Source organism: Poromitra crassiceps, assembly GCF_964638095.1.
Source record: "Poromitra crassiceps genome assembly, chromosome: 6".
NCBI classification, from domain to species: domain Eukaryota; kingdom Metazoa; phylum Chordata; class Actinopteri; order Beryciformes; family Melamphaidae; genus Poromitra; species Poromitra crassiceps.
The window spans coordinates 25,594,236-25,621,393 of NC_139627.1; the positions used below are offsets into that span (position 1 = coordinate 25,594,236).

The 27,158-nt window shown below is 42.4% G+C and overlaps 1 protein-coding gene across 1 annotated transcript in view; it reads left to right on the forward strand.

The window, feature by feature from the left end:
* The window catches only part of pde11a (phosphodiesterase 11a), a gene marked incomplete at both ends in the record, with an annotated part of 73,760 nt that overhangs the window by 19,680 nt on the left and 26,922 nt on the right, over positions 1-27,158 (forward strand). Inside the window, 9 exons of the mRNA XM_083638170.1 lie at positions 146-286; positions 578-642; positions 6,709-6,841; positions 8,773-8,848; positions 15,537-15,604; positions 15,718-15,810; positions 18,374-18,424; positions 21,538-21,684; positions 24,111-24,218. Of these exons, the coding sequence (XP_083494296.1) occupies positions 146-286; positions 578-642; positions 6,709-6,841; positions 8,773-8,848; positions 15,537-15,604; positions 15,718-15,810; positions 18,374-18,424; positions 21,538-21,684; positions 24,111-24,218 (882 nt within the window). The remainder of the gene's footprint in view (positions 1-145; positions 287-577; positions 643-6,708; positions 6,842-8,772; positions 8,849-15,536; positions 15,605-15,717; positions 15,811-18,373; positions 18,425-21,537; positions 21,685-24,110; positions 24,219-27,158) is intronic.

The following is a 27,158-nucleotide window of genomic DNA, read 5'->3' on the forward strand; positions in this document are numbered from 1 at the left end:
CGAGGCCAAACATCTTTATTTAAAGGGCCTTGAGTAGTCCTTGCTGACAGATGGCTTATTCATTGGTTCTTGCAGAAAGCTTGTGGCTCAGGTAGGCAGGAGTGTTGCCATTGCCAATGGTTTCTTGTTTGTTGCCGGCTTGCAGGCTCTCCTGGAGGTGGTGAATGATCTGTTTGAGGAACAAACTGATCTGGAGAAGATTGTCAGGAAGATCATGCACCGAGCGCAGACGCTGCTCAAGTGCGAGCGTTGCTCCGTGCAACTGCTGGAGGACATTGAGTCACCGGTACAGTACCTTTCGTCCTCTTGACTGAGAGGAAGTGCTGCTGCTGCTGCTGCTGCTGTGTGTGTGTGTGTATGTGTGTGTGTGTGTGTGTGTGTGTGTGTGTGTGTGTGTGTGTGTGTGTGTGTGTGTGTGTGTGTGTGTGTGTGTGTCTGTCTGTCTGTCTGTCTGTCTGTCTGTCTGTCTGTCTGTCTGTCTCTCTCTCTCTCTCTCTTTTTATGTCTGCCGGTGTGTGTGACTGTACACTATGTACTATGTACGTTTTAGTGATTTTACCCCTTTCGAACCTCACAGGTGGTGAAGTTCACCAAGTCATTTGAGCTACTGTCGCCCAAGTGCAGTGCAGACACTGAAAACAGGTATGTATGGTGTGCAGGTGTTCAAATCTACCCTTAAGATGCTATAGGTAGGATTATCTCACTACTATAATTAGGCAGAGAGTTACGCGGTGCATGCACAGTTGAGCGCTAATGAGCACGCAAAGCTAGAAGCTAGAAATGAGCGGCTATTTCTAGTCACACTAATATGTCACTTTAATAAGTAGACACAATTCTAAATGGGCTACCTTTAATAACCATGTGACTTGGCTTTGAAGGGTACTGCACATATCTATGTATGGGTAATGTGCGATGTATATATTTTATATTGGTTATGCACATGCGCACAGACACACACACACACGCACACACACATATTCAGCTCTTTGAGAACGTCATCTGTCCTTCCATTTTCCCTCTGCTGCTGACGTGAACCCTTTCACTGAATAGTCATATCTCTATGTATATTCTCTTCGCCTTTGTCACCACTGACTACACCTGTAAATTCCGCACAGAGCCTTGGCTTGGTTGAATATTTAGAGCCTCCATCAAAGACAAATTCTCTGAAGGTTTTTGTCTGTGAAACCTCGGAAAAAAGAAAGAGAGTAAAAGTGAATATTCTGGAGCGCTGTGGAAGTAATATGTGCTGATTCTGAATGGAAGGCGTACTGTAGCAGCCCTCCTTAATTGGGTTTGCGTGCGTCCCTCTACTGCTAGGCATGGTTGAGTGGAGAAAGAGAGGCTTAATATTGTGTGGGTTGTTTCTGGATGAAAAACAGCACCAAAAGGAAGACAAATGATCCTGTGCTCGCCATCACTGACGTGGACACAGTCATTAAAAAAAGCATCATAACAGAAGAAATAGCAGATGTAAGAAATAAGTAGCGATCAAGGAAATGTCTGGCCAGTTTACTCTCTCTGACTGGACACACTCACTGCTGATTTGTGTTGCAATTGTCAGACGAAATCCACACCGTTTTATAATAGCAAATACATACAGTTTTATAACGACAAATAAATAGCCACATTGTAATTCCAACGTAAAGTACACAACAGAGCTGTGAGTGTGTGATGACTAGTCTTCTTAAAGGTTCACATCTGAATAGCAGGGACGGCTGTGCAAGATTTATGTGTGTAATTATGTGAATACATTTGATGTCAAAAGCCGAGCGTACTGTAGGATTTCTAATGCACCTCCGAATCCCCACCCGCCCCCATGGGGAGAATAATGTTGAGCTGCTACATGCTGCTGCTAGTGTGTCTGTGGAGAATAATGTTGAGCTGCTACATGCTGCTGCTAATGTGTCTGTGGAGAATAATGTTGAGCTGTTACATGCTGCTGCTAATGTGTCTGTGGAGAATAATGTTGAGCTGTTACATGCTGCTGCTAGTGTGTCTGTGGAGAATAATGTTGAGCTGTTACATGCTGCTGCTAATGTGTCTGTGGAGAATAATGTTGAGCTGCTACATGCTGCTGCTAGTGTGTCTGTGGAGAATAATGTTGAGCTGCTACATGCTGCTGCTAGTGTGTCTGTGGAGAATAATGTTGAGCTGCTTCATGCTGCTGCTAGTGTGTCTGTGGAGAATAATGTTGAGCTGCTGCTAATGTGTCTGTGGAGAATAATGTTGAGCTGCTACATGCTGTTGCTAGTGTGTCTGGGGAGAATAATGTTGAGCTGCTACATGCTGCTGCTAGTGTGTCTGTGGAGAATAATGTTGAGCTGCTACATGCTGTTGCTAGTGTGTCTGTGGAGAATAATGTTGAGCTGCTACATGCTGTTGCTAGTGTGTCTGGGGAGAATAATGTTGAGCTGCTACATGCTGCTGCTAATGTGTCTGTGGAGAATAATGTTGAGCTGCTACATGCTGCTGCTAGTGTGTCTGTGGAGAATAATGTTGAGCTGCTACATGCTGCTGCTAGTGTGTCTGTGGAGAATAATGTTGAGCTGCTACATGCTGCTGCTAGTGTGTGTGGAGAATAATGTTGAGCTGTTACATGCTGCTGCTAATGTGTCTGTGGAGAATAATGTTGAGCTGCTACATGCTGTTGCTAGTGTGTCTGTGGAGAATAATGTTGAGCTGCTACATGCTGCTGCTAGTGTGTCTGTGGAGAATAATGTTGAGCTGCTACATGCTGTTGCTAGTGTGTCTGTGGAGAATAATGTTGAGCTGCTACATGCTGCTGCTAGTGTGTCTGGGGAGAATAATGTTGAGCTGTTACATGCTGCTGCTAGTGTGTCTGTGGAGAATAATGTTGAGCTGTTACATGCTGCTGCTAGTGTGTCTGGGGAGAATAATGTTGAGCTGTTACATGCTGCTGCTAGTGTGTCTGGGGAGAATAATGTTGAGCTGTTACATGCTGCTGCTAGTGTGTCTGGGGAGAATAATGTTGAGCTGTTACATGCTGCTGCTAGTGTGTCTGTGGAGAATAATGTTGAGCTGTTACATGCTGCTGCTAGTGTGTCTGTGGAGAATAATGTTGAGCTGCTACATGCTGTTGCTAGTGTGTCTGGGGAGAATAATGTTGAGCTGTTACATGCTGCTGCTAGTGTGTCTGTGGAGAATAATGTTGAGCTGCTACATGCTGCTGCTAGTGTGTCTGGGGAGAATAATGTTGAGCTGTTACATGCTGCTGCTAGTGTGTCTGTGGAGAATAATGTTGAGCTGTTACATGCTGCTGCTAGTGTGTCTGTGGAGAATAATGTTGAGCTGCTACATGCTGCTGCTAATGTGTCTGGGGAGAATAATGTTGAGCTGCTACATGCTGCTGCTAATGTGTCTGGGGAGAATAATGTTGAGCTGTTACATGCTGCTGCTAATGTGTCTGGGGAGAATAATGTTGAGCTGCTACATGCTGCTGCTAATGTGTCTGGGGAGAATAATGTTGAGCTGTTACATGCTGCTGCTAATGTGTCTGTGGAGAATAATGTTGAGCTGCTACATGCTGCTGCTAGTGTGTCTGTGGAGAATAATGTTGAGCTGTTACATGCTGCTGCTAGTGTGTCTGTGGAGAATAATGTTGAGCTGTTACATGCTGCTGCTAGTGTGTCTGTGGAGAATAATGTTGAGCTGTTACATGCTGCTGCTAATGTGTCTGTGGAGAATAATGTTGAGCTGCTACATGCTGCTGCTAATGTGTCTGGGGAGAATAATGTTGAGCTGTTACATGCTGCTGCTAATGTGTCTGTGGAGAATAATGTTGAGCTGCTACATGCTGCTGCTAGTGTGTCTGTGGAGAATAATGTTGAGCTGTTACATGCTGCTGCTAGTGTGTCTGTGGAGAATAATGTTGAGCTGTTACATGCTGTTGCTAGTGTGTCTGTGGAGAATAATGTTGAGCTGCTACATGCTGCTGCTAGTGTGTCTGGGGAGAATAATGTTGAGCTGTTACATGCTGCTGCTAGTGTGTCTGTGGAGAATAATGTTGAGCTGTTACATGTTGCTGCTAGTGTGTCTGTGGAGAATAATGTTGAGCTGCTACATGCTGTTGCTAGTGTGTCTGTGGAGAATAATGTTGAGCTGCTACATGCTGCTGCTAGTGTGTCTGTGGAGAATAATGTTGAGCTGCTACATGCTGCTGCTAGTGTGTCTGTGGAGAATAATGTTGAGCTGCTACATGCTGTTGCTAGTGTGTCTGTGGAGAATAATGTCGAGCTGCTACATGCTGCTGCTAGTGTGTCTGTGGAGAATAATGTTGAGCTGCTACATGCTGCTGCTAGTGTGTCTGTGGAGAATAATGTTGAGCTGCTACATGCTGCTGCTAGTGTGTCTGTGGAGAATAATGTTGAGCTGCTACATGCTGCTGCTAGTGTGTCTGTGGAGAATAATGTTGAGCTGCTACATGCTGCTGCTAGTGTGTCTGTGGAGAATAATGTTGAGCTGCTACATGCTGCTGCTAGTGTGTCTGTGGAGAATAATGTTGAGCTGCTTCATGCTGCTGCTAGTGTGTCTGGGGAGAATAATGTTGAGCTGCTACATGCTGTTGCTAGTGTGTCTGTGGAGAATAATGTTGAGCTGTTACATGCTGCTGCTAGTGTGTCTGTGGAGAATAATGTTGAGCTGTTACATGCTGCTGCTAGTGTGTCTGGGGAGAATAATGTTGAGCTGTTACATGCTGTTGCTAGTGTGTCTGTGGAGAATAATGTTGAGCTGTTACATGCTGCTGCTAGTGTGTCTGGGGAGAATAATGTTGAGCTGTTACATGCTGCTGCTAGTGTGTCTGTGGAGAATAATGTTGAGCTGCTACATGCTGTTGCTAGTGTGTCTGTGGAGAATAATGTTGAGCTGCTACATGTTGCTGCTAATGTGTCTGTGGAGAATAATGTTGAGCTGCTACATGCTGCTGCTAGTGTGTCTGTGGAGAATAATGTTGAGCTGCTACATGCTGCTGCTAATGTGTCTGTGGAGAATAATGTTGAGCTGTTACATGCTGCTGCTAGTGTGTCTGTGGAGAATAATGTTGAGCTGTTACATGCTGCTGCTAATGTGTCTGTGGAGAATAATGTTGAGCTGTTACATGCTGCTGCTAGTGTGTCTGTGGAGAATAATGTTGAGCTGTTACATGCTGCTGCTAATGTGTCTGTGGAGAATAATGTTGAGCTGCTACATGCTGCTGCTAATGTGTCTGTGGAGAATAATGTTGAGCTGTTACATGCTGCTGCTAGTGTGTCTGTGGAGAATAATGTTGAGCTGTTACATGCTGCTGCTAGTGTGTCTGTGGAGAATAATGTTGAGCTGCTACATGCTGCTGCTAGTGTGTCTGTGGAGAATAATGTTGAGCTGCTACATGCTGCTGCTAGTGTGTCTGTGGAGAATAATGTTGAGCTGCTACATGCTGCTGCTAGTGTGTCTGTGGAGAATAATGTTGAGCTGTTACATGCTGCTGCTAGTGTGTCTGTGGAGAATAATGTTGAGCTGCTACATGCTGCTGCTAGTGTGTCTGTGGAGAATAATGTTGAGCTGCTACATGCTGCTGCTAGTGTGTCTGTGGAGAATAATGTTGAGCTGCTACATGCTGCTGCTAGTGTGTCTGTGGAGAATAATGTTGAGCTGCTTCATGCTGCTGCTAGTGTGTCTGTGGAGAATAATGTTGAGCTGCTGCTAATGTGTCTGTGGAGAATAATGTTGAGCTGCTACATGCTGTTGCTAGTGTGTCTGTGGAGAATAATGTTGAGCTGCTACATGCTGCTGCTAGTGTGTCTGGGGAGAATAATGTTGAGCTGCTACATGCTGCTGCTAGTGTGTCTGTGGAGAATAATGTTGAGCTGCTACATGCTGCTGCTAGTGTGTCTGTGGAGAATAATGTTGAGCTGCTACATGCTGCTGCTAGTGTGTCTGGGGAGAATAATGTTGAGCTGCTACATGCTGCTGCTAGTGTGTCTGGGGAGAATAATGTTGAGCTGCTACATGTTGCTGCTAGTGTGTCTGTTGCAGCAAAATTACAGACCAGAGAGAGGGAGAAGAGAGACCTATCAGGCTTATTCCCCTCTACACTATGTGGGTTTCACATGCACACAGACACATCACAGTAGATCAAAGAGATTCAAAAGTGTCTCTCCACCTATGTTCTAAACTTGAAAGATGGAATAAAACAAGCGTTTGAAGGTTAAATAAGCAAAAAGTAAATGACAGCCTACTGCAGTGAATGTGAATGGGGAGGGTCGGAGCAGGGATGCAGGTGTTTCTGTGCCAGAGTGTGGGGAGCTGGGGGCGTTTGTTTGGTGAGGAGGCAGACACTCAGACTATTAACTTTTCATTACTTCATGAGCTGCTGGAGAAGCTCACTGATATCTACTGTATGAGAAGTTCATTAAATGCACATCAAGGTAAAACAGAGTCCACAAGGAGAAATACCAATAGCTTTTTGCAAGCTTGCATTTCAGAATCAGAATCACTTTTAAGGTGTGAAAAAGGAATGAAACCACTTTTTTATGTAATTATAATAAAAAAAAAGATTTGCTTTACATTTACATAAAGTTATCGTTTGAGAAAGATTTTGGCAGAATCCAACGTCTCCCGAGAAATGGCAAGTGGAGACATTTGGTAGAGTGCTATATCGCTTCCTTTCTGTTCCTTCTGTCATCCTATCCTCTTCTTCTACATCCCCAGTTTCAAAGACAGCATGGAGAAATCTTCGTACTCAGACTGGCTCATCAACAACAGTATCGCGGAGCTGGTAGCATCCACAGGTCTGCCTGTGAACATTAGCGATGCCTACCAGGATCCTCGCTTTGATGCTGAGGTAACCACTGATACAATCTCACTGAAACAATACATAGGCTACCTTACAGAACTGACAAAACTGGTATTTTTTCCCCCGATTGAATTACCATATCCCAATTTTGGAGGGCTGTGTATGAAGTGTATGTTGGTCTTTTATTGTGAAGGTGTAAAATACGTAAAATATTGTTGTAGCGTCCTCTATGGGTGCACTTTCTTTTTTCGTGTGACCAAAGTCATGCTAGACCCCTGAACAGTGTTTTGGCAAATTTTGGAGGTGATGGGAGCAACGGTGCACCTTGCAACTCCAGACAGACAGACAGACAGACAGACAGACAGACAGACAGACAGACAGACAGACAGACACACAGACAGACAGACAGACAGACAGACAGACAGACAGACAGACAGACAGACACACACACACACACACACACACACACACACACACACACACACACAGACAGACAGACAGACAGACAGACAGACACACAGACACACAGACAGACAGACAGACAGACAGACAGACAGACAGACAGACAGACAGACAATGCTGCCAATTCTAGTAGTAGGATTCCTAGATTCTAATGCTGCTATTGCCTTTACACCACAGATGAGGTCGGTATGCATAATTATACCATGGTCTGTGTGAATACTCGATTCTGATTGGCTGCAGGGTGTCCATTATTTTGTGATAATGTACACCTAGCTAAGTAGTTCCAGGCAAATGGTCTGTTCATCGTTCATATCAATGCGCCATGGTCTCGACAGAGCCATTTGAGCTCTATACCACCGTTAAGGGTTAATATGGCACTTTTATAAAAATTGAGTCGGTCAAAGTAACTATTTAGATTACCCCTGTGTGCTCAGTTTATCAAAAATAACGGCTATTTAGAAATCTGTCATTTTTGGAGATCATATGTTTATGTTAGTCAGCTGACAGAAACCGGCTCTCAGCTGTCAACTGTCAAACCCTCTGTTTACAACTTTTGCAGCAAGCCAGTCAGGCGCGCACTGTCTTTATCAGCGATACAAATCAAATCGAAGAGGGAAAAGATGAGATCAACACAAACAAAACAACGAAATGGACAGTTAACAGCAACACACTGAGAGACTTCCTTGTACAAAACATACCTGGACTCCAACATAGAAAGCTTCAGATGGTTTTCAGTCTCCTCCGAGCGTGGCGCGCACCACTTATATCTTAAGACCTGCAGACGTTAACGTAATTCCCTGGAATACGAGTTTACGAGCCAGTTACATGGCGTTGTATTCTTAGACATTGCCATTTGCTTTATTTTGTATGTTACATACAATTGGCCAAAGTATTACCGGTAGTTCATTTATGGGCTAGAAATTCCGCCAGGTGCAGGCACTAAGCGGCCATTTTCTCCAATGATAATCTTCAGCAGCCGAGGGGACTATTTTGTCTCGCCGGTTCTCAACTCATATCCAAGGTTATGAAAACTAGATTTTGATTGCCAAAATGCATGAAAATATAAATGAATGGTCTTGTTTTGTTTCTTTGGCAAGTGACCACGTTATAAGTGGGTTAATACATTTCGAGGTGTCCATTATCAGAAAATGATCTATTATCAGACTTCATGGAGGCAACATCTTCAACTCATATCCAAGGTTATGAAAACTAGATTTTGATTGCAAAATGCATGAAAATATAAATGAATGGCCTTGTTTTGTTTCTTTGGCAAGTGACCACGGTATAAGCGGGTTAATGCACTTCGAGGTATCCATTATCAGAAAATTATCCATTATCAGACTTTGCGGATGCACATTATTTTCTGATAATGGACACCTCATCATGCATTAACCTTTACTTAATACTTTCTGGTTGTGAACATATAATGTGAATTATGCATAGTTTAATAAGCTACTTACCTCTGTGCATGAATCACAGCATCCCTTCTCTTATGTTTACACTCCCCTGGTTTTTAGGCAGACCAGTTCTCAGGCTTCCACATCCGCTCTGTGCTATGTGTCCCTATATGGAACAGCAACCACCAAATCATTGGTAAGTCAACATATAGGACTTCTCCTGGACTTACTTGATCTATGGGCTTGGGTGTGTGATGATGAATGTTTTGGACATATATCAAATGAAAACATGAAGGACTTGGCAAGAGTAGTGTCATAAATATGTGCTGTGCAGTTCTTTGATAACTACGATACACACAGCCCAGCACATTCTACAAAACTATACATTACGTTGCAGTTCATAATACAACATAATACTTTTACCACTGACATCATGTAGCACTTGGTTTCTTTTTCTTCTTTTTTTACATTTCCAATGCATTGTAGAGATTCAGCATGTTGACCGGAGTGTGAGTTTGCATGTGTATCTAATTAGAGCCATGCTGCACCATCACTCCCCACTCAGAGGAGGAGTTCCATGGCTTCTCCTGGCTGCTGTGTGCTCTGTGCTCCAGAAATCAGCCCCAGGCCAACACCACTCTGACACTGATAAATCATTGATCTCTCTAGCCTGGTGTTGGCGCTGGATATTGCAGGAAGAGGCAGCGCTAGCAGCTCGAGTCGGCCCACTGAGATCTGACGCGGGAAGTCATTACTTTTGTTTGAGCGCAAAATGATCAGTATAGCCACCGCAGATGGTCAATTAAAACCTGTGTGTGTGTGTTTGTGTGTGTGTGTGTGTGTGTGTGTGTGTGTGTGTGTGTGTGTGTGTGTGTGTGTGTGTGTGTGTGTGTGTGTGTGCGTGCATGCAGGGTTGTGTGTACGTGCATATTTTTTGCGTAGGTGGGTGTGAGTGCATTTGTCGGGGAAGGGAGAGAGAAAGGAGAAGAGAAAGAGCGAGGGGAGGAGAAATGTTCTGTGTGGGTGTGTGGGTGGCACCTGAGGACCAGAGTTAAAACCATTATCTACACAAAGCAGCAGCAGAAAAAACTCTCCAGTCAACAATACATTCAATCAGAAAAGTGATATCCCTGTGTCATCCACCAAGGTTAAATCTAGTAGCCAGCCGTAGATGCATCTCGCTGGAAGCTTGCTGACGTAAGACGACGGGTCCAGACTCATCCAATCCAGCTCATGCAAAGTCTTCTCTCCTGCTATCACAAGAAATCCTGTAGTTTCAATCCTATTGTTTTGAAACAGATTTCAAGTTAATTAACAAATGCCAGTGAAATTCACATGACTGTTGCTTGACTTCATGTGATTTGACCAAAAAATGAATGTTCCTGCCGCCTCTTTAAATCCTGTTCAGTTAACATCAGTAATGATCAGTAATGACGCTTATAAACTCTGAATGTGTTTGGGTTAGGGTTGTGATTTGACGACTCCCAGGTCAAAAGAAGCGCCTGACAATACAAATGCAAATACCTTGAAGCTCACGATCCAGTGGTGTGGCCATTCAGCCTCATGGCACTTTAAGCAATGTTTTGGGGGTACCTCAACAACACAGCTAATCATTTTCAATATGGAGAATGCTGGTCCTATCCCTAATCTTACGCATAACTCCCCCACATCCCCTCAGCTACTCAACCTACCCACCACTTGAACCCCGACTCTCTATGACCTTCTTATCCGAAGCTACGACCCCTTTGCCCTAGCCCCGACCCTCTTCCTTGACCAAGCATCCAAGCCTATAAGCCTATATTGTATTTCAAACCAAGGCATCTGTCAGACTGAACAATGGTTTTAGGTACATGATTAATTCTATTTTAGCATTATGGATTTGTAGATATATATCATAGCGAGGCATAAATATTGTAATGTACTCTCTGGGGACATTTCTTGTTAGCATAATTTCTCTGTGACAATAAATACATGTCTGCTCTCTATAAACAGTTGGCTTTAACCACAAAGTCCTCTCTCTCTTTTACTTTTATTAGGAGATAAACTAAGATGAGATAATCCTGTGTTTGTAAATCCAAACCAGGGAAGATAAATGAAAGGCACGCCCACATCAGTGTTGTGGACAATAACTGGATCTCCTGTCACATATAACAACATTAACCAGATAGTTTGGATATCACCACTGCTACATTTCCTTCATTTTCGTGCAATCTTTTTTTTTATACTTTATTTTTCAAGATTTTGTGTAAACAAGATACATAAAACAATAAAGTGACATGTGTACATCAAAGGCAAAGATACAATATAAACAGCAAGTACAAAATAAACTGAGTAATAGATACACACCAGCACACAAAAAAGGAGGAGGGGGGGAAGTATGGGAGAGGGGAGTGTGAGTAGGTCGCCGGAGAGACTATAGCAGTATTATATAATTATTTCCTTTCATTAATTTATTAAATATCAGACAAGTTGTCACCTCTTTGTGTGAGGTATGTTTCCCACATTTCCCAAAGAGCATCACCTTTGTCCTTTTGCAGCCTTAGACTGAAGTTAACTGACTGATAATTAATGATGTCCATCCATTGGTTGACAATAGGAGGTTCCCAACAGAGCTACCGCCTTGTTATGGCCTTTTTGCTCGCCACCATAAAGACTTTCAAGAGATATCTGTCACCTATGGATAATTCCAGGTCGTCTATGTTCCCTAGGTACAGTAGAAGGATAAACAAGTAAATTCAATATCATAACATAATAGGCTACTTCTCTGATAGTACTGTGCACAGCACCCCAAAAAGCTTTAAGAACAGGACACCCCCAAATATATGTGTGTGACCTGCCATACTGTCACCACATTTTGTTTTGGTGTGACACAAAAATCTAACACAGTTCTGGCTGTAGTGTAGAGGCTGTAGTGGTGATTTGTGTGTTGATGATGTTCAACCATACATCAGAATCAATAACAACTCCCAGTTCTTCTTCCCACTTTGTCTTCACATAATCGGTTGTATGACCTCTTAGTTCAAGTATGTGTATTTAGGCCTATAACTCACCAATAATCCCTTTTGACAATTTTGAGTCATAAGCCCTAATAAACATTGGAGTATAATGTTTGACATATTCCCTATAGATCCCTTAACACACTTATCAAAGTAGTGTCGGACTTGGAAATATCTATATAGGTCATGTTGGGTAATCTCTCTGGCATTGTCTGAAAGTCTGTAAATTCCTACTTATCAACCTGGACCAACAGACATAGTGCTGTGATTCCTTTCTCGTCACGTCGGGGGTCCCTCAGGGGGGAGTGGTCTCACCATATTTCTTTCTCCTGTACATGTCCACTCGGAAGACCAACTTTGAAAACACACTGGACATTGGGTATGCAGATGACATAGGACTGTCCCGAGCCTTCCCCGTAACAAACGTCCACAGCGACACTTCAATGAAAATAACATGCTCCTCAACGGAGAAAAATCAGTGGAGCTGAGGATCTGTTTCTCCAGAAACCCACCACAACCTGCTCCTCTGTTTCTGGGTGGACAGGAGGTCCTGGTTGTGACCACCACCAAATTCCTTGGCTTCCATCTGGACTCTGACCTCAGCGGGAACACTCACACTGAACAGATGGTGAAGCAAGCCTCTAAGCGGCTCCACTACCTGACTGTTCTAGCCAGGCATGGCCTACCACGTGAAGATCTTGTCACCATCTATACTACTCTGGTTAGGCCATGTCTGGAATATGCTAGTGTTCTTCTGGTGGGATGCAATAAACATCAGGCTGCCCTGCTGGATAGGGTGCAGAAGAGGGCCCTCAGGATCATCTCCAGAGGCTCTACCACACTGCCACAACTCCCGTCGCTTCAGAGCAGGAGGGAACAAGCAGCTACTCAGCTGGTCAGAGACATGACACATGAACAGCATCCACTTCATGACATGCTCCCACAAACAACAAGAGCAGAAAGCACACAGAGACTGCTACAGAACAGAGGCAACATCACAGACTTTCAGTGCAGAACAAACAGGCTGAAAGCAGCAACTCTGCCCACAGCTGTAAGACTGTATAACACAGTCAAATGGATAGCTAAAGTCCTTTAGAGTCTGCTTTGTCTTTGTGCCTTTGTGTGTGGGTGTGTGTCTGTCTCTGTGTGTTTGTGGGTGTGTATGTGTGCGTGTATGTTTTTTGGCTGTATTTGTTCTTTTAATTTTTAGAATTTTTTATGGCTTTTATGGCTTTAGAGTTTAGGTTTTATTAGAGATATTTCTTGTAAATTCTGCCTTCAATTCAGTTTAATACTGTGAGCATGAGTGAAATAAACTCGAACTCAAACTCCACCCATTGAATAAATATTCTGTCATTTACAGCTGGCTCAAAATCTGGATCATAGCTTGGCCACATCAATATTCTGATTTAGTTTTGAATGTTGTGTTGTCTCACTAAACGGGACCAGATATCAATAGAAAACTACCACCCAAGGTGACCACATGATTTGGTGTATGTCGATCTTGTAGCTTATTGATAGTTATCACTCTGTAAACAAACCTACTCCCATAAAATATAAATGACAAAACCCGGATTTCTGTGTATTAGTCCAGATGATATGTGAAAATGATGTTCACTTTTTCATAAAAGCATGAAACTTGGTACACTTATAGTTTAGGGCTCTGAACATTTTCTGAAATTGCGACATCGCAAAAATGCCTTCTGGCAGCCATTTTAATTCTCCCATAAGCAAATGTACTTTGCATCATATCTCCTGAACCACACATGATAATACACAAGAGGTGATGTCTACCCCTACATTTTCATGGTCAAGGATTACAATGATACTCTATAGAACATCATAAACCGTTCAGGTGAAAAATCAATGGTGAAGTCAATGACGTGAGAAGGAAATCATAGTATCTGATGCTATAACTTAAATTCCATGACCCTTCTCTGGCTAAGATTTTTTGATGAGTGATTTGACTTCTATGGCCCCTTTGTTAAAATAGTCGCCAGGTCCCTCCCCTTTTTGGCAGATGACCACATCCAAGATGGCCACTGCCGCCATCTTGACAATTTGACTTTTGAACCAGAGCACCTAGAATAATGTATATGAAGAAACTTTTCGGTGTAAGTCAACCACAAATAATCTGATTCTGACATCAGTTTGACATTTTGTCATAATTTTGACCCAGAATTCTAAGATGGCTGCCATCCAGTATCGGGGAAACGTAACTTTTGATTGGGAAGGTCATATGTGGTCAGTGGCGTGCCTGACCAAGTTGGTGCCCTAGGCAAGATTTTTGCTGGTGCCCCTACCTCCCCCCTCCCCCAAAGAAAATATAATAAAAATTATATCGCAGCTAATTCCACCACTGCAGTGCAGGCTCAGAATCGCCCTTCCCCAGTGAAGCTGGAAGTACATTTAGGTGGCGGGTGCTGTAAGGAATGGACTCTCGGTGCTGCCCGCGAGGGAAGCGGCGAAGAAAATTTGACGTTTTTTGGACTTTCATCCATATTTAGAAGAATATTTAATTTTAAATTAACATTAGGATTATACTGTTGTGATGTCATTATTCAGTATCTTCTCCTTTTCTCACTCACTTTCATGTAAGCACCTGCTCTCCCTTTAGTCGTTTTACACTACAACAGACAGCAACACAGGCATAAACACTGAACTTATTATTATTATTATGGAAAACCAGATTATGATGAAAATCACTTTTGAAGAGAGAGCGTATGAAATAAGATTAGAGCTGGGAAGCACAAACTTTTTTTTTTTTTTTTTTTTTTTTTTTTTAATGTTTTTTTTCCCGATTTTTTATCCCATTTTTATCCCCCGTTTAGTGCTCATTTGAATTACTCAATCCTGGTTGCTACTCCATCCTCTGCCGATCTGGGGAGAGCCGAGACTGATTCCATGCATCCTCCGAGACATGGGCAGTCAAGTCAGCCGCTTCTTTTCACCTGCCCGAGGAAACTTCACCGGTAGGACATAGCACGTGGGAGGTTCACGCTATTCCAACCAGTTCCCCTCCCTCTGAACAGGCGCCCTTAACGATCAGAGGAGGAACCATATAAGCAACCAGGATGTTGCATGTTTTTGTGAAGGGGGTTCCTATATGAAGGAGACCCCCGGGAGGCACGGGGAGAACATGCAAACTCCACACAGAAAGGCCATTTTGCCGACCCCCACCCGGGTGGTGGGCACTCGAGGACATGCGGACGGGCACGCATTCCTTCAGTGTTCACATCGGCCCAGGTGGGAATCGAACCCACGACCTTCGAGCTGTGAGGCGATAGTGCTTACCACTGCACCACCGTACCTCCCGCACAAACTGTTTTTTAATGCATCTTGTTGGTGGTGGTATAAACACAAGACAGCCAAATCCAACAATTTCAAAAATCCCATTTCTTGCCACCAATAAAATAACTAATGAATGTATGAGAATATAACTACCGGTAATTATACTTCATATCTAGCAGTCACATTTCAATGGCTTTCCATTTTGCAAAGTAGTCATGGTTACACCAGAGTAGAATCTTATTCTAGGTGCATTTTCATGATGCAATCTTGTGTCGTTATATTAAATGTAAAATATCACTCTACAGTATATAGCCCTTTTCATCAAGTCCATTGAGAAAGATTTTTTTTTATCGATGTAAAAGACCATCACTGTTGTGGCATGTACTACTATCTATGTAAAAGGGAGGCGTGTCTCTCCTTTATTGACATTAATAATGTATTTCGATCAATGACTTGGAGTGTGTGGGTTTGATCCTCTGTTAATTATAGCGGTGGCTTTGGTGCACCAGAGCCCAGCCAATATCAAGCTTGACAACCCCCACATCAGCATTTACGGCTAAGTCCTCATTGTGTGGATAAACTGACTTTGTGTAACAGGCGTCGCTCAAGTGCTGAACAGGCTGGACGGGAAACCATTTGCCGACGCAGACCAGCGCCTTTTTGAGGTATACATTTTTGTTTTGCATATGGTCTCTGGGTATAGTGGAAAGCACTGGGCTGAGCTTTGCTGTTTGTGCACAGCTTAATCAGTGTGTTTCATGCCCCTCCCCATTCCCAGGCATTTGTGATCTTCTGCGGGCTGGGCATCAACAACACCATCATGTACGACCAGGTGAAGAAGTCTTGGGCCAAACAGTCGGTGGCTCTGGATGTAAGAATCAAAAATCACATTCAATTTCCTGCCTCTTATCAGATGTTGAAAGAATATAATCAACCCTTATTAGATCTATGCACAGAAATGTAAAACCTTTTTATTATATACACAATTTAATATTTGATATTTTGGTGGGCTGACGTCAGGTGACTACCTTTCTGTTTACTTTCTTTGTGCCTGCGTCTTCCTTGCATCCATGTCTCTTTGTGTGATTGTGTGTATAGACCAGGGGTCGGCAACCTTTTTGATATGAAGTGCCATTTTCAATTTTGCTTGTCAATCAGTGTGCCCACACCAAGATTAATGAATCGCACATCAACATTTAACGTTATTCCTTCCAAAATCAGGACATTGAAGTATACACAGCACGAGCACGGTCCTTCTCTGTCTTGCTCGCTGGCATTTTTCATCTGCTTTCTGCTGCCGGCAGAGCAATCTTGTAAGAGAGTGGCGTCTTACTGCTCTGCTGCTGCCATGGAAGGCAACCGATCAGAGGCAGAGAGTGAGTCACTCCGGTAAATATCCTAAATAACATGCTGCGCAATTGCAAATGGCTGTGAAGTAGGTAATTTGACAGGGCACTTCAACATTTCTACGAAAAATCTCAATTGCGCACTTATTGCTGCTGTGCGCTGCCGTGCCAGTGGTTAACCCTTCGCGTGCCAGAGGTGGCACCCGTGCCATAGGTTGCTGACCCCTGGTATAGACTATAGTGTGCCTTCTTCCGGGTTCGCCATGAGACAAGGGATTTCATTCCCCATTCATTTTTCCATAGATGTTTAGCAATATGCTTATGAAAAGACCCAAAAATGAAAACATAAATAATAATAATATTATTATTATTAATAATAATAATAATATGAATGAATGAATGAATGAATGAATTTATTTGGTGATAAAAAGAACACAACAGTATATAATAGTAAAAACAAAAAAAACAGACAATATATCAATCACCGAGGATAAAAACACAAAAAAGGCTTATTTCCATTGTGGAAATAAGCCTTCGGGCTTTTTTGTGTTGTCTTGTGTTGTTGTGATTTTTTTTTTTTGTCTGAGTGAAATGTTCTATGGGCTCCCGTGACTCTGAATATAGCTGAATCGCTTGGTTTGTCCAAGTAAAACTCTTTTTATAAGGAGTTTTCAATGTCTATGGGGAAATGAATAGAGTACTCACTTCCTCGGGTCCCATGGTCAATCTTGTGATGGCGAGACTAGGCACTATTGTGTGATTGTTTGTATATCTTCTGTTAGCTTCATCCCTTCAGTCCTCTCCACCTGTCCTCCTCTCCCATTAGCTATAATAGCATTTTACTTCATTCTTCTACTACCCTCGTATGCGGTGTTGAAACAACTAGCCAGAAGTCACAAAAAGCAATGACTGCTGCATGGCTAACACAAACCCTGTTTTTATTACTGATTCCAGCCCAGGGGTATTTGTGGGCTTTTTGTTTTTAGCTCCTTTTTTTAGTAGACTATCATATTTCTACAGTAGTGTACGTATAAAAAAAGTGTTGATCTCTCTTTGGAGATAACCTTCTCACAAAGGTTTTATTGATAATTAATGAGAGGCAGTGAAAAGCAATGCTTCATCCTTGCTGCAGTAGTATGCAGCCATTCAGCGTGCAGCCTTTGCACTATGTACTTAAACGACTGTAGGGAGCTTCCAGGTGCATTGTATTGTGTAGAGCCCGACCGATACTGGATTTTTGAGGCCGATGCCGATACAGATATTAGGGAGTAAAAAAATTCCGATATCGATATATCGGCTGATATTCTCCCCCCCCCCCCAATTTTTTATCCAATTTTTATCCCCCATTAGTGCTAATTTTTTATTTATTTATCCTGGTTGCTGCTCCACAAGAACACAAGAAATAGAACAAATAGTTAAGAAAAAATATCAAATATACACAACATGCCATAACTTAAAAAAAAAAAAAAAAATCGGCAATATCGGCCAAAATATCGGCCGATACGATATATTGGTGATCGGCAAATATCGGCCGATAATATCGGCGAACCGATATGTGTAGTAGTTAGTGCCGCTCAGTTTCAGGGTAGGAGAAGTAGAAAAACGGAGAGATAGCCATGGAAGCATGGAATGAACTAGTATGTGGATGCATTGCTCCTGGCAGCGTTGAATAAACATGAGTGTTTCTGCTCAAATAAGCCACTGCAGGTCTGTGCAAGGTATTTCTCCCAGGGAATGAGGGAAACACAGGGATGGAATCGGGGCTGACATCTCTGTTCTGTAGAGTGTTATAGAGCTGTGTGTGTGTGTGTGTGTGTGTGTGTGTGTGTGTGTGTGTGTGTGTGAGAGAGAGAGAGAGAGAGAGAGAGAGAGAGGGAGAGAGAGAGAACCACTTCCTCATCTGGTGGATACACTCCATTGAAATGCAGTGGTAGTGGTGATGTGCTGTATTTTCAACTGTAGTCTGCAGTTGTGCTTCTGTTGGAGCCCCACTGGTTGTTTCTGTAAGTGTAAATGATTATTTTTTTTGGGGGGTGGGGGTGGGGTATAGCCTACCTTGAGCAAAAACATTTGCTTTTGTCTGTGCAGGTTCTGTCTTACCATGCCACTTGCTCCAAGACTGAAGTCGACAAATTCAAGGTAACAGATATTTACCGCTCAGATCATTACATTTTATCTAAAAAATCTGTCCGCTTCAGTAGTCGGACACAGATATTAAAGTGACAGCTCATTGGGGGTGTCCTGGTGGCTCACCTGGTAGAGCACGTACCACGGGGGCTTAGTCCTTTGCCGGCCAACTTGGGTTCGAGTCCGGCCCTTCCTTTACCGCATCTCATCCTCTCTCTCTCTCTCTCTCTCCCTGCCTCTCCTCTCTGCCTGCTGTCCTATCAAATAAAGGCAGAATGCTCCAAAAATAAAAAAAATAAAAGGAAGAAGTGACAATTCGTTGTAAAAATCGCTCGTTATTCCAGTGGTCTTGTATTGACTCATTAATATTTGTGAATACTGTTGTCTCATGATCAGTTTTAAATGATGTATTCGTAATTCCATTTTGAAATACACTGTTTAAATGATGTTTTAAATGATGTATTCGTAATTCCATTTTGAAATACACTGTTTAATGGATGTTTTTGAACTTCCTTTTCCAAATACGACTTTTTAATGATGTATTAATACGTCATTTGTGAATTCTTTTTGAAATTACTCTTTTTAATTGTACGATTAGATAATTATTAAAGGAACACTCTATTCATTAGCTTAAGACTCTCCAGGGCCTACAAGGTATGTCAAATTTAAAATTAAAGTACATGTCTAATTTGCATTGTTTTACACAGTTTTTCTAGGCTAAGGCCAAAAGTGTCATGCAATGGGTAAATGGCATTTCCAATCGTTATTTCGAATCAGGGATTTAATATAGTGACTTCAAATACAATTCCAAATGGTTATTTCGAATAGGAATAAGGAAACAATGTATTAAATGATGTTTTAAATGATGTATTCGTAATTCCATTTTGAAATACACTGTTTAATGGATGTTTTTGAAGTTCCTTTTCCAAATACGACTTTTTAATGATGTATTAATACGTCATTTGTGAATCCTTTTTGAAATTACTCTTTTTAATTGTATGATTGGATAATTATTAAGGGGACACTCTATTCATTAGCGTAAGACTCTCCTGGTCCTCCATAGATCAGTTCATGTAATCAGTTCCCAGTAAAGTTAGCTCTTAAATATACCCGTAACCCCCACATATCCCCCTGTGTAATGCCAGTGTCCACAAAGACAGTGTCCACTGCTGTTAATATAAACCTGCAAACCAGACCAAAATCATAGGAATGACACGTTGATTCTGTTTTGATGTCGATTTTAATAGAAAGACACAAAGGCCAGTTTCAGCTCTGAATAACACTAAAATCTGGAATTATTTCACAATCTAGGAGAAATGATCCAGAGCCATTTCTTACCCCCTAGTTGCCTGGAATATTCATTAGACTTTTCAGCCTCATGCACTGTACACACTCATTTCTCATTGCTGACTGCAATTTGTGGTGATCAGGTTTGCTACGGCGGTGGAGGTAATTGCCATAATATAATTTTGTTGTTTGCCCACTTCACTACACCTGTTCCTTAGTATCTAAGCTTTATATTCTGTTGTGATTGTGCTGATCCCCTCTATCTAACAATATGATGTAAGGCAACAATTACACCCTGATATACTGTGGCAAAGTAGAGTAAGATGTGTACTGTATGCTTCTGAATTCTGATACAGAAAGTGTAGCCAATGGTTCACAATGAGATAAAAAAAAAGATCTTGGATATTTAGTTCAGAATGCAGCTGGTTTGCTGATTGGCCCTTTAATTAAGAGATCTAATTAAAGCACCGGCTCTCATTAACTTTAAATGGGAAAGGGGGGGAAAATCTATGGAACTGCAGTAGTATACAGTAGATATGGGTCGAAAATTCCCAGGTGGAAATCAATTAATTGCATTATTTGAAATGGATTACTCTACTCAATAGGCAATCAATTTTCATTGCATTATTTATAAAGTTGAGGAAATGAAAATATCTACATTCCTAATTGATGTGACATTTCTGAAATGTAGATATGACCTATTTTCCTGCACTTTCATGTGTGAGGTTTTCCCCTGTGGCCGTTAGCACAAAGCAGGAAGCAGGAGTGTGCTGGTGCCGATCTCTCAGCGGCCTCATCGCTCTCTGCCTTTTCCCACTTCTTTCATAATCCCTCTACATATGACTGGAATCCCACCCAATTGTAAATGTCAGTGGCAAACAAACCTGGTGAATTGAGAGACGAGAATACCTGCTGACCTGGCAGGCAAACATTTGGGCTCTGCTGGCTTTCATGAGGAGAGGAAGGGGAGAAACACTCTTTCAGCAGGGCTGGGCGATAATTCAATATTATTATTATTATTATTATTATTATTATTATTATTATTATTATTATTTTTATTATTATTATTATTGTTTATCGTCTTTCAGTTGAATCGTATCATGATGATATGCTATCGTGACACACAATTTTGCTGTAGAAATTGATGATAGCAAGCACATTTGACTCACTTTACTTACTTTAGGCTACTTGACAAAATTAAGTATGAAGCATTTTTTTAAAGAATATTATTTGAATATTTCAATTTTGTTTGACACCACACCTCACATTACCATTCAATTCAACTGGATTGAAGAAGATTTAGCGTGTGTGAGCCATATATCGATACAGGAAAAAAATCGTTGTGATGATTGTAGGCCTAATATTGCTTTGAACCATATTGCCCAGCCCTAGACGGTATCACCGACTTGTGGCGCACTTTGAGATGCGAGTTAAGACTGCATTAAAACGTACCATACCATACTGTACATGCTGACTGGAGGCAGAAACAACATGCTACAGTACAAATCCCCTCATGTGTTTGCTCAGATAGGACCTGAGCTCATTAGACCATATCAAACATAGCGCTACTGCACAGTATGTTTCATCATCTGTGTCATGTGTTTCCGTGTTTGAGTAATTGTTAGGAAAAGACGCTGATGACTACAACTAAGTTTGTCAATGAGCTCAGAGAGAGTAAACAACAGTCAATTCCTTTGGTAAAGCTCCCCTCATTAATCTTAACCCTCTCCGGATGAGTCCTCAGAGTCTTAATTAGAATGTTTCCATATTTTCTGCCCTTTTCTGACCTCTCTCCTCCTTTGCTCTCTGAACACCTGCCCCCCACCCCTCTGTAACAGGCTGCTAACATTCCCCTTGTTGGCGAGCTGGGCATCGATAAGCTCTCCTTTGATGATTTCTCTCTGGACGTGGACGCCATGATCACGGCGGCTCTGAGGATGTTCATGGAGCTGGGGATGGTGCAGAAATTTAAGATCGACTATGAGGTGAGACTTCGTCTGTCTGTCTGACCGACCTGACTATCCGGTAACTAGGGCATTCATCACGACTACTGCATTTTAGTAGTCATCAACTACTCCCAAAAAATAGTCGACTAGTCACGGGAACGGCACAGGCGAGGCTGGTATCGAACCCGGGTCTGTCAAGCGCAACACCTTAACCATCAGACTAAAGGGACAATCCCATTGGCCAAGGGCCAACGTGCACACTTTATACCTCGAGACCGGATCGATACACTACCTCCACCTGTGGGAAGCGCAGCCCCTGCGCTTCAGCGTACTCCGCAACCAACCAACCACAGTGGCGCCCTTCCGGTCCCTCATGCATCCAGGGGGCCTGCGCCTCCGATGACCTTGCGGCCACCCCATCCCACATCTGACACTAGTCATGGGAAATACAGTATATCATATTGTAACGGCACAGGCGAGGCTGGTATCGAACCCGGGTCTGTCATTCCAAATTCCGTTAAGCATCCGACTAAAGGGACAATCCGGTTGGTCAAGGATCAACATGCGCACTTTATACCTCAAGACCGGGTCGCTATAATATTTTTTTCACCCAATAAAAATGATTTTGTTTTTCTCCGAAACATCTCAAATGCAGCCAGTAAAGGGTTAACTAATGTAGGCGGGACCAACCTGGGGGTGTGTGAAATGGCAGACTCCTCCATTGGCTCTGAGAAGCTGATTACAAATGAGCCGCTAAAGCCCAGTGACTTGTCTGAGCTGGAGATAGCGACTGTTTGACTGCAGTAAGCAGTCTTTCCCTCTCTAAATACCTTCAATTCTGCTTATTTAACATGGCATCATGTAGAAAATGATTGTTCAAACAAATCTATGTTCATTTTTTGTCATTCTTTATTTTAGTACAACAGCATGTAACTAAGCAATAGATCACACACCTAAGGGTCGTGGTTCTCTGAGATTTGTTCAAATTATATTTTATGCTATATTAAAATCGCTACACTTCTTCTATGACCCGATTTATAGGATGAGTAATACACCTTTGAGATGCCCATTCTTTTTGTTTTGTTTTTCATGTTCTGAAGGAGTGAGGTGTCCCCTGCAGGAACACAACCCCAGCACTTTTTCTTTTTCATTTTTGACGGCATTTGACTTCTCTTAGCTGGGTTTAAAATCCTATTCACTTTAAGTGAATAGACTTGCTTATTCATCGTCTCCTACAACAATTATCACAAATCAAACCTCTCCCTATGTCTCTGCTGGTATCAAATTTGTACATTAAACGTATCTCTCCCAAGAAACGAACATAAAACAAGAACCAAATTGAAACAATTTTGAACAAAACACCCAAAACAGTTAGGCACAGTTGTTTCCAGTGCTGAGGCTCATTTCAAAAGAGCCTTGTGGGCCTTTGTAATGTCAAAGCCCCCAAAAATGGTAAGTCCCATATTGCGACAGAGGTGTGGCCCTTAGATATGGCCACATGCTAGCCAAAGTAATTAGGATGGAAATAATATAACAAAGAAAAAAAAAAAAAAAATACAAATAAAACAAAAATAAGTTGTGGATAACTTGCCAGTTAACAAGTCCCAACTCCTTTAACTCCACTTGAATAGAGAGTAGAACTATAGAGACACTGCATGAAATAGGCCACACCCATCACGGGGAAAGCCCTCCATTCACTCCCATACACCAGCGTCATTTTCCTTGAATTAAACATAGCTAAAAGCTGTTGTGTGGTGGGCTGTGCAGACAACAAATGTAAAAAATCACCAATTAAAGTTTTTTTGTATACTCCTGACCAAAACAAGGAAGCCGTTGAGAATTTGCAAGAAGAAAAATGTGGATCTAGCTGTCAAGGAAGTAAGTTGGAGTGTTCATCTTCCGGATATATGATCTTTGTGTGTAACAAGCGACCATGCACGCAACATAGGAGAACGGCAGGATTGGGGGTGAGTTTTTGTTTCCCCCCATTTTGGGCGTGGTTTCTGAATGATAACGCACTCCGCAGTGTCTCTATAGGATTTTATACTAGAGATATTAGAACACAGAGACAGCCCAACCCCGACACTTCCTGTATGTTTTGCCATTGCTACTCCCCCTGGCCAATGGAGATCCATAACACTGAACGGACCGCCAATCACAAGCCGCCATTTAGAGAGGGCAATTTATTTATTTATTTAAATTGTTTATTTCTAAAACCAAAGATGAACGATTAGTCGAATATGATGCAGTGTCGACTAGTGGTTTTGATAGTCGACTAGCGTAGTTGACTAGTCGACTAGTCTGTGAAACTACCGGTAACTTCGCTCCTGAGTTTTGGATTGTGCCACTTCCCACAGTATCTCGATGGCAATCTCAGACCGTTTAATTTCAGATGCTTTGTTTTTCCGTTAGTAGCCACTTCCCACAGAGTACCGCGATGACAATCTCTGACCGTTTCATTTCAGACACTGTGCAGATGGCTGCTGACTGTCAGAAAAAACTACCGGATGGTCCTCTACCACAACTGGAGACATGCCTTCAACGTCTGCCAGTGCATGTTTGCCATGCTGACGGTGAATACACACTCACTCTACACACTGTTATTCAATGCAAATACTACATCAGTGGTTCTCAACGTGGGGTCAGTAGACCACCAGGGGTCCTCGAGAGATTCCAGGAGGTCCCCAGCAAATTGATGAATTGTTAAACTTCACCATTATTTCATTTACAATAAGTTAACATAAATTTAGAGAATGTAGAAGAATGACTACTATTGTGATCATATTTTTACTGTTTTCTCTCTGCCTACAATCCAGATAGTTATGGAATTCTGGGCAAACAATAACAACTAGAATATGCTAAATTTCCTAACAAAAATTGAATTGTGCTTGCTGTCCTCGCAACGCCCCGTCCCCTTGCAACGGCCTTGCCCATCCAGCCCCAATCAGCAATGTGTAGCTAGCTAGGACGTCTCTAGGTGGTTGCACTAAGTAGGCCCATAACTAAGTAGTTATGGGCCATAACTATTCATTCATATCTATGTGAATAGAAGCAGGAGGAGCCAAGGAATTCAGGGGCGAAATTATTTTGATTGTAGACGGTAGTAAAGTTCAAAAGTTATGGACCAAAACGTAAAGAGGGCTGTTGTAGTGCCACCATCAGGTCAATAGGTGTAATTTTTTAGATCACAGCAATGAGTAAAAGTGGGGCGAGCCAAGGAAACCTGGGAAAAAAATATTTTGATTGTAGAAGCTACAGTTCCAAAGTTATGGACCAAAATGTAAAGATGGCTGTTATAGTGCCACCGTCTGGCCAGTGTAGAAGAGTACTCTATCAACCTATGGACCCAATTTGGGAACAGTCACTCTTAAGCCCTTTTCCCACATGCGCTTTGTACCGCAAAATGACCGGAACATGGTCTAATGCCTGCATGTGAGAAAGGCGCCGTGCCGGTATAAGCGCGACCCCGTCGTCCCCGACATTTCACCAGTTTCGATCCAGTCAGAAGAGCGGTATGCTCTTAAGGGGACGCAAGTGGAAACGGTTCCAGTCATTTTCCGCGACAGCGGTCCTTCAATCATGGGCGAGGAGTAGCCTACACACGTTGCTTAATGTTCCAGCGGGCATAATCTAATCATTCGCGCACATTAAAGCAAACTGGCGAAATGATCTTGTGATAGCCTAATAAGAGCAGTATGTCAGCTTGCTGATCTAATCATTCGCGCACATCAAAGCAAACTACTTCCACATTTCGCTTGTGCATTTGCTTTCTCTACATACATACAAGCGTTGAGCAGCTTGCAAGCCTTTCTCGCTGTGTCTGTCCGTGGCTGCTGCTCTCGAGCAGAGAGGGGAGGGGGGAAATCGGCTGTGTTGATTACGCTGGCGGCTTGACGCTGCTCTTAAGTCAAACGAGTGTGATTTATTGTGTGACAACTGACAAGCGAACTTATTTCGAGTTTTGCCGACCCCCCAAATAAGCTCCCCCCTCCCCCCGCCCCCCCAACATACAGGAAAATTCGCTGATAGATTCCCACATGCGCGAGCCGAAGTGTGAAGGGAAATGTCCGATATTGACTTACAGGTAATTTTCCGGTACGCATGTGGGAAAACGGCTTTATGGTTTGCGAGTGGGTACTTGATGTAGCTATAGCGCCCCCTATAGGCGAAATGACACAATATTTTTCCTATCAGCTCAGAGTAGATCGCTACACACCTGTACCAAGTTTGGTTAGGATCTGATGATGCGTTCCGGAGTTAGGGCGATTTTTGTGAAATAGACCCCACCTACAGAAGTTTGGAAGTGGATTATATCGCAACAGTGCAGTCTTTTCAAAAACCGCAAAATCAGTGTTGTGCACGACAGTCCCCACATGATGTGTGCTTTGGTTTGGTGAAGATCGGACAAAATTTGAAGGAGGAATCTAAAAAAAACAAAAAACTTTTTGGACAAAATTCAAAACGGCGGAAAATCTAGTTTGACGGAAATGGTCGTGTCTATATCACTAGATGCGGAAGGACCCAAGGAATCCAGGGAATCCAGAATTTTGATTGTGGACCCTACGGTTCAAAAGTTATGGACCAAAATGTAAAGAGGGCTGTTATAGTGCCACCATCAGGTCAATTGGTGTAATTCTCTTCTTGGATAGTAAAAGGCCCATCTGTGAGTCATATGGTTTCTGAGATACAGCTAATTTAATGCAAGATTTTTCGAAATCCCATTCAAGTGAATGGGAAAACTCGCGCTTAATTGCGAACAGCGCTCAAACCGCTTGACACAACTCTTAGCAAATTCATAGCACACCCGTCATCAATGAGCCGCACGTTTTGAGTTATTACGTCCCAAATTTTGTGGCAGATAGAATAATAATAAGTTTGGGGGACTTTATAGATTGTGCCTTGGTTTCAGCAAGCACAATAATAAAAATGCTCTCAGATTTGGGTCTGAGAGGCAAGATCTCATCAAATGGGGTTTATGGCCCTAATGTGGACTAAATTAGGGGTCTTTGATATGAAAAGGTTGAGAATCATTGAGCTACATTGTGCATGTATGGCTTGCCCTTGCTCGCACTTGTTTATTAGTCTAATTTCTTCCTCTTTGACTTATGTTCATTGTTCACATCACTGAGGTTCAAGTTAGAAATTCCCACACAGGCCTGATAGGTCAAGTGATTTGGGTGCCTTGAAAAGCGCTATAAAAATCCAATCAATTATTATTATTATTATTAACTCTGTGTCTTACTAACTATACCAACAGCAAACTCGGTGCAAAGCCAAAACCAGTGATGTTTGTTTGAATCATTGGTTTGAATAGAGACCCCAGAGAATTACCTCACATGGTCCCTGAAGCCTTTTACTTTATCAGGTCCTCAGGGCAACACGCACGCACGCACGCACACACACAAACACACACACAAACACACACACACACACACACACACACACACACACACACACACACACACACACACACACACACACTTATACAAACACCACAGCATAGTTCATTTAAT